The sequence below is a fragment of the Humulus lupulus genome, chromosome 3, assembly GCF_963169125.1.
Source record: "Humulus lupulus chromosome 3, drHumLupu1.1, whole genome shotgun sequence".
NCBI classification, from domain to species: Eukaryota; Viridiplantae; Streptophyta; class Magnoliopsida; order Rosales; family Cannabaceae; genus Humulus; species Humulus lupulus.
Window position 1 is genome coordinate 132,575,564 of NC_084795.1, and position 7,506 is coordinate 132,583,069.

The 7,506-nt window shown below is 40.3% G+C and overlaps 1 protein-coding gene across 1 annotated transcript; it reads right to left on the reverse strand.

The window, feature by feature from the left end:
- Positions 1-5,497: 5,497 nt before the first annotated feature.
- Positions 5,498-6,422, reverse strand: LOC133825059 (uncharacterized). Its single transcript, XM_062258055.1, has 3 exons — positions 6,264-6,422; positions 5,623-6,207; positions 5,498-5,530 (listed from the first exon to the last, which is right to left on the reverse strand). Exons 1-3 carry the CDS (start codon positions 6,420-6,422, stop codon positions 5,498-5,500), a joined length of 777 nt encoding a protein of 258 aa, XP_062114039.1.
- Between the last annotated feature and the right edge of the window lie 1,084 nt (positions 6,423-7,506).

Here is a 7,506-nt window from a genome sequence, read left to right on the forward strand (position 1 = left end):
CACCACTGAGCTTCGGGGGCTGCAACACGTCGCAGCGCCTTGTCAAAGTTTTCTGGTGAAGCGACCAAGACCATCTCATTATATACAGGGCATTCAATGCTAGCTAACCCAAAGAGGGAATTAATAGCCTCTCCAGCAAAAGAGACAACCTTGCCTCGAACCAACACTTTAGAATTCTCAGGAGAGGCTATGTTGGCATAAAACTCTCGCATTAGTGGGATGAGAGCATGTGCTCGCTTTTGACAGAACACCTCCCAGTCATGCTGCTTAATGACTCTACTGATAAATTCTAGCAGTTCAACAGTGGTGGGTAAGAATCCCTTTTCTTGGAGAAACTTCTTGGTTTTATTGGATTCGTACTATGCTTTGGCTTGAGCAGAAGCAAAATTTTTAGTAGGGCCTGAAGGAGCTGAGTTTTTCTTGGTGGAAGGGGTCGGTATGACATTGGTCGCTAACTAGGAGGCAGCTTTGGTGGAAGAAGATGCCTTTTGTTTCTTGGGAGTAGGTGCGGCGGATGTGGGTTTGGCGGCTCGCTTGGATTTGGGTCGGGTTGGTGTTGATTTTGTGTCTGGTGGGGTAGTTTTGGTGGGGGTGGGAGCATTTATAGCTGTTAGGGGAGGCAATAGTAATGGGGCATGGGGAATTTATGGGGCTTTTGGTGGGGCAGTGGTGGTTTTGGATTTCTTTTTGGTTGGTTGGGGGATAGAGTCTGGTTTTTGTTTGGTGGTGGGACAGGGGATGGTGGGGTAGATTTGGGTATCTTTCTCTGGGCTCGTGTTTTAGTGTTCATATTGGCAAAAAGGGAGCAGCTAAAACACAAGGCAGCAACACAGTAAAATGGATACCCAAACAAACCAATATTATGCTTATCAGTAAAGAGAATGGCACAGAGCAACACAACAACAGATCAGTACAATAAACAATGTCAATCAATAGTCCAATAGGCAACCAATAGTCTAATAGCTGACCCCAAAAGAAAGCACTAGCAGAGAAGTCCAATACCCAGCAATATTCACAAGAGTATAAGAGAACAAAGAAATGAGTACCCCAAATTATGGCTCGTGAGTAGCTTGGTGCCTAGGTGATGAGAGATATGATCGCGCAAGACAAATGCTGATGGAGGGGCTCTCGGATGCACCTGGGATGTCGAGTGCGTGTTAAGTGAAGGCCTTGGGTGCTGAGATCATGGGGCAAGGCTAGACGCCGGGTGAAACTGGCAAGATGGCGCCTGGGTTCGTGGCTCTGGCTGCTTCGGACCAGTGCGCCTGGGATGCGCGGCGCCTGGAGTGCGCGAGTGGGGCTGGACGACACCTAAGTCTGATTGTGGTGAGTGGGTTGGGGATATGGGTGATGGCTGGGCTGTTGAGGTGCTTGAAGTGGGTGGTGGTGGCTCTCGGTCTAGGTGGTGCCAAAGGTGGAAAATGAGGTTGATGATGGTGGCGATGGGCGGTGATGGGCAGCTGTTGAAAAGGGAATAGGGCTTTGGGGTATTTAGATACTATATATATTATTAATAATATATATATATTAGTGATATTGTAGAAATATATATATTTCATATATTTTATAGGTTATATAAATACATATACAGTTTGTTATAAACAAAATTTGGAAATAAATAAATAAATGTATTGTTATATATCTATATATATATTTTGCTTTTTTTTCTGTATGTAAAAATATTCATATATATTAATATATTTTTTTTTATATATTTAGTAATATATATTTATAAATATAATATTAAATATAGTATTATATAAAAAAAATTCTTGTTGTTTTTTGTATATATATAAATATAGTATTATATATATGTCTCTGAATGACCCCAGGACCCAGAATTGTTTGCCTACCCAAATTGCAACCATTTTGCCTATTTTTTGCTTCAGAAACCCAGATTTGACGTAACTCTCTTTTTTTTTTCGGAAATATTTGTGTGAATTTTGCTGAAGCAAAACTCTCGCAAAACTATCAGACCCCCAAAGTTACTACCAATACACCGTTTGCTTGCTTTCTTAACACCTGAAACATCAAAATACACATAAAACCACCCCAAAAGCATCACAAAAAAATGGAATTAAAATTACAAAAATTAAAAATAAAATAGAAATAATTCAAAACACTGATATATATATTTTTTCTTTTCTTTTCTTTCTTTTTCTCCTCATTTTTTTTTCTACACTTTTATGTTCCACCTTCTTTTTGGGTTGTCTTTCAATTAGTGCCTGAATCACTTGACAACCCAAAACAACCACAACTTTAAGGATCTTCCAAAGTGATGGAGGTATTCTCGCGGTCGACCTCACCTCCCCAATAATATTTCAGACATTGCCCATTCACTTTAAACTCCCTTCCAAATTGATCTTCCCGAACTTCAACTGCTCCAAAGGGGTAAACTTTCACCACAGTGAATGGGCAATATCAGCAAGACTTCAACTTGCCAGGAAACAACTTCAGGCTTGAGTTGAAGAGTAATACTTTCTACCCCTTGTCAAAGACTCGAGCTTGAATTTTCTGATCATGCCACCTCTTAGTTTTCTCCTTGTACAACTTAGCATTTTCATAGGAGAACAACCTCATCTCTTCCAGCTCATTTAACTATAACTTTCGAGCTTCTCCAATAGCTTGGAGATCCATATTCAACTTCTTAGTGGCCCAATATGCCTTATACTCCAACTCAACGGGAAAATGGCAAGCTTTCCCAAAAACCAAACGATGCGGTGACATGCCCAAAGGGGTTTTGAAAGCCAGTCTATAGGCCCAAAGAGCATCATCCAATCGCTGAGACCAATCCTTTCTACTAGGATTCACCACTTTCCCTAGGATTCTTTTGATCTCTCTATTGGATCTTTTCGCTTGACCATTTTTTTGAGGGTGGTAGGCTGTAGAAATCTTGTGTTTCACACTATATTTGGCTAACAAAGCTGCCAAAATCTTGTTCACAAAGTGGGTGGCTTCATCACTTATAAGCGCCCTTGGAGTACCAAAGCGGGTGAACACATGCTTATGTAGGAACTTCATGACCACCTTGGAATCATTAGTAGGACTTGCCACTGCCTCATCTCACTTAGAGACGTAGTCAACCGCCACCAAGATATACAAATTTCCAAATGATGGTGGAAATGGCCCCATGAACTCGATTCCCCAAACATCGAGCAATTCCACTTCAAGGATGCTATTCAAATGCATTTCACTCCTTGCAGAAATATTTCCAGCACGCTGGCAGCGGTCACATCTCTTAGAAAATTCATGAGCATCCTTGAAGATAGAAGGCCAATAGTACCCCAATTGAAAAACCTTAGCGGCTGTCCTTTGCCCACCAAAATGTCCACCATAAGGAGCTGAATGACAATGCTCTAGTATGCTAGAAACTTCACCCTCAGGCACACAACGCCTCATGATTCGATCTAAACATTTCTTGTACAAATAGGGCTCATCCTAATAATAAAATCTCACATCATGAAAGAATTTCTTGAGTTGTTGCCTATTCAAATCAGGTGGCTGCAAACCACTCACTAAATAGTTGACAAAATCAGCGTACCATGGTGTAGTGACTTGGTTCACAACCAACAATCATTCATCAGGAAATGTCTCTATAATAGGCCCTTCATTTTTCTTTTCACTTCAAGCTTCAAGTCTAGATAAATGGTTAGCCACTTGGTTCTCCGTTCCTTTTCTATCTCGAATTTCCAAGTCAAATTCTTGAAGAAGCAACACCCATCGAATAAGTCTTTGCTTAGCATCCCTCTTGGAAATTAGATACTTGATTGCTGAATGATCAATGTAAACCACCACTTTAGTCCCCACAAGATAAGCTCTAATCTTGTCAAAAGCAAAGACCACCGCCAAAAGTTCTTTTTCGGTGGTGGTATAGTTCAATTGAGCATCGGCTAATATCTTGCTTGCATAATAAATGCAATGAAAAACCTTCTCTTTTCGCTACCCAAGTACGACACCCACAACAAAGTCACTAGCATCGCACATCAATTCAAAGGGAAGAGGCCAATCTGGAGCCACAATGATGGGTGCGGTGATAAGAGCATTTTTCAATGTCACAAATGCTTCTTGACACTTCTTTGTGAACTTGAATGCTCGATTTTGCTCAAGTAAGGAACAAATGGGCTTATAAATCTTTGAATAATCTTTCATAAACTTCCTATAGAAGCCCACATGTCCTAAAAAGGTTATAATCCCCTTGACTGTAGTAGGTGGTAGCAATTTTTCAATGACTTCCAGCTTTGATCTATCCACTTCTATGCCCTTGTTAGAAATTCTATGGCCTAACACAATGCCTTCTTGAACCATGAAATGGAATTTTTCCCAATTGAGTACCAAGTTTGTCTCTTCACATCTAGCCAAGACTTGCTCCAAGTTAGCCAAACAAGTGTCAAAGGACTCCCCAAATACTGAAAAATCATCCATGAAGACTTCAAGAGACTTCTCCACCATATCTGAAAATATCGCCATCATACAACGTTGGAAAGTGGCGGGGGCATTGCACAGCCCAAAAGGCATCCTTCTAAAGGAAAAGGTTCCATAAGGAAAATTAAAGGTTGTCTTCTCTTGGTCTTCTGGCGCAATGGAAATCTGATTATAGCCTGAATACCCGTCAAGGAAACAATAAAACTCCTTTCCCACCAACCGATCAAGCATTTGGTCAATGAATGGCAGCGGGAAGTGGTATTTCCAAGTAGACTTATTCAACTTATGATAGTTCATACAAACACGCCACCTCGTCACTTGTCTTGTGGGAATCAACTCATTATTTTCATTAGCCACCACCATGACTGCACCTTTCTTAGGAACACACTAAATTGTGCTGACCCAAGAATTATCTGAAATTGGGTAAACAATTCCATAATCAAGCCACTTAATTATCTCTTTTCTAACCACTTCCTTCATGATAGGATTAAGCCTCTGCTGCTGCTCAATAGAATTATTACAGCAGTCCTCCAACAGAATTTTATGCATACAGAATGAGGGACTTATACCCTTGATATCCGCCATGGTCCAATCAATGGGCCTTGTATATTTCTTCAAAACAGTCAGCAACAAACTCTCTTTTTTAGCTCCTACTATGGCTGAAATAATCACAGGCAAGGTCTCATTATCTCTCAAATAAGCATACGTCAAGTGACTAGGCAAAGGCTTCAACTCTAATTTTGGTGGCTCTTGAATAGAAGGCTTAGGAGGCTTAAAATTCCCTTCCGACAAGTTCAATGACTCAAAAGGCATCCTAAATTTAGCAAAGGGCTGCTTTGACTCCACCCATGTAACTTGGCATTCTTCCTCTTCACTTAAGTTTTCAAGATCTTCAAGTGACCTCACCCCCACTCCATCTTTAAAAGCTTCCTTATGGAATTTTTCAGCAATAATAGACTTAATTACACTTAGCCTAGAGCATTCCTCAACCTCATCCGGAAACTTCATAGCGTTGAACACGTTGAAAGTCGCTTGTTGGTCATTCACCCTCATAGTAAGCTCCCCTTTTTGTACATCAATCAAGGTCCTCCCGGTAGCTAGAAATGACCTACCCAAGATAATAAGAACATCTTTATCTACTTCATAATCAAGGATGATGAAATTAGCCAGAAAAATGAATTTATCAACTTGCACAAGTACATCTTCAATTTTTCCTTCCAGATGTGCCATAGAACGATCCGCTAATTGCAAAGTGACTGTGGTTGGTCTTGCTTCTCCAATCCCCAAATTCTTGAAAATTGACATGGACATCAAATTGATACTAGCCCCCAAGGCACAAAATGCTCTAACAACGTCTCTACCACCAATAGAACAAAGAATTGTGAAGCTGCCCAGATCCTTCAATTTAGGAGGAATTTTATTCTTCAATATAGCACTACAACCTCCAGTCAACGCCACTATTTCAAATTCACCAAGCCTCCTCTTTTTAGTTAAAATATCCTTCAAAAACATTACATAGTTGGGCATTTTCTCCAAAGCTTCCACCAATGGTATATTGATGTGAAGTTGTTTCAAAACATCTACAAATCTCCGAAATTGACCATCTTGTTGCTGCTTTTGAAAGTGCTGAGGAAATGGTGGAGGTGGCTTGCTTATAGGCTTTCCTGTAGCAGTTTGCGGAGGAATTGCTGCAGCAATTGCTTCAGGATCAGCATTCAAAAATTTTGAATTCACAGCTTTATCTCCCTTGTCCACACTACTTTGGATTGAAGGGGCTCGTTGTTTCTAGTACAATTATCCTCAGTCAATTTCAGATTTTTACAACTCCTCAAGGTAACCACCTTGCAATGCTCCTTACCATCTTTACTTGGGTTTTCGGTATCACTAGGAAAAGTGCCTTGTGGTCTATTCCTTAGCTCATTAGCTAGCTTCCCCAATTGAATCTCTAGGTTCCTAAAGGATGCCGCTTGGCTCTGAATCACATCATCATTCTTGGCCATTGTAATGACCCAAAATCACTAATGTGGCTTAAGGGCCTTGGTTAGTGTGTCGGGAGGGCATAATTGGTTTATGTGTGAATTTATTAAATTAATGTGTGATTATATGATAAACATGTTATATGGCTATGTGAATGTAAATGTGGTTGTATGTTATATTTGTGAGAACCACATTATTATGTGGGTAACTCTGCAACGTGCAACTCGAGGCGATCCTAGGGAGCTAGTTAGCGGGAAGTCACAACGGGGTTTAATATTTGACTTGGGACAAGTCAAGGGGTGTCTCGGGTGTTAGATGTTTATTTGGGTTATCGGGTTATGGGAATAAATATATGGAGATATATTTGAGGTTAGAAAGCCTAGGCGGGAATATTGGGGAAATTTACCATTTTTCCCTCGGGGACGTTTCCGGTACCCCGAGCCTCGGGATTGACTTAACTGGCTAAGATTAGAATAAGTTAATAGAAAGCAGTAGAACAAAAGACACAAGCCGATCCTTTAACATTTCTTCTCCTTCTTCTCTTCTATCTCTTTTCTCTCTTAAGGAAACTACAGAAATCTAAGGAAAACTCAACTGGAAATTATGTGTTTAAGTTGAATTTATGAAGGATTAGCCAGGTTCTGACTAAGGGACACTCAACCAGGATCAAGGTAAGAATTAAACCTCATTCTTGAACTTTAGAACTCTGAGTTTTGGCTGAGTATTAAAAGTGTTTATGGTTTTGATGTTAAGGATTGAATTAAAGCTGAGAAGTTTGGATTTTAGCTCAAGAACCTGTTAAGGAGGTGGTTCATCGAAGAAGGTAAGCTTCAATTAGTAGTTTAGAGCTTAAATTCTAAGTTTGCATGATTGGCTTTTGGGGTTCTTTATTTGCTGGGTTTCAGAAATCAAAATGGGATTTTGATGGGTTTTTAAGCTCGATTTCTGTTGGATTATGTTGTTAGAATCATGTTAAAAGTCTTGTGATTAATGGGTTTTTGAACTAGGGTGCTTTGGGGTGATTTTGAGTGAGGTTAGGATGTTAGAAATGGTGGTTTTTCTGGGCATGAAGGGTTGGGCCGCGGCTCTGTTCTAGAGCACTGCAGC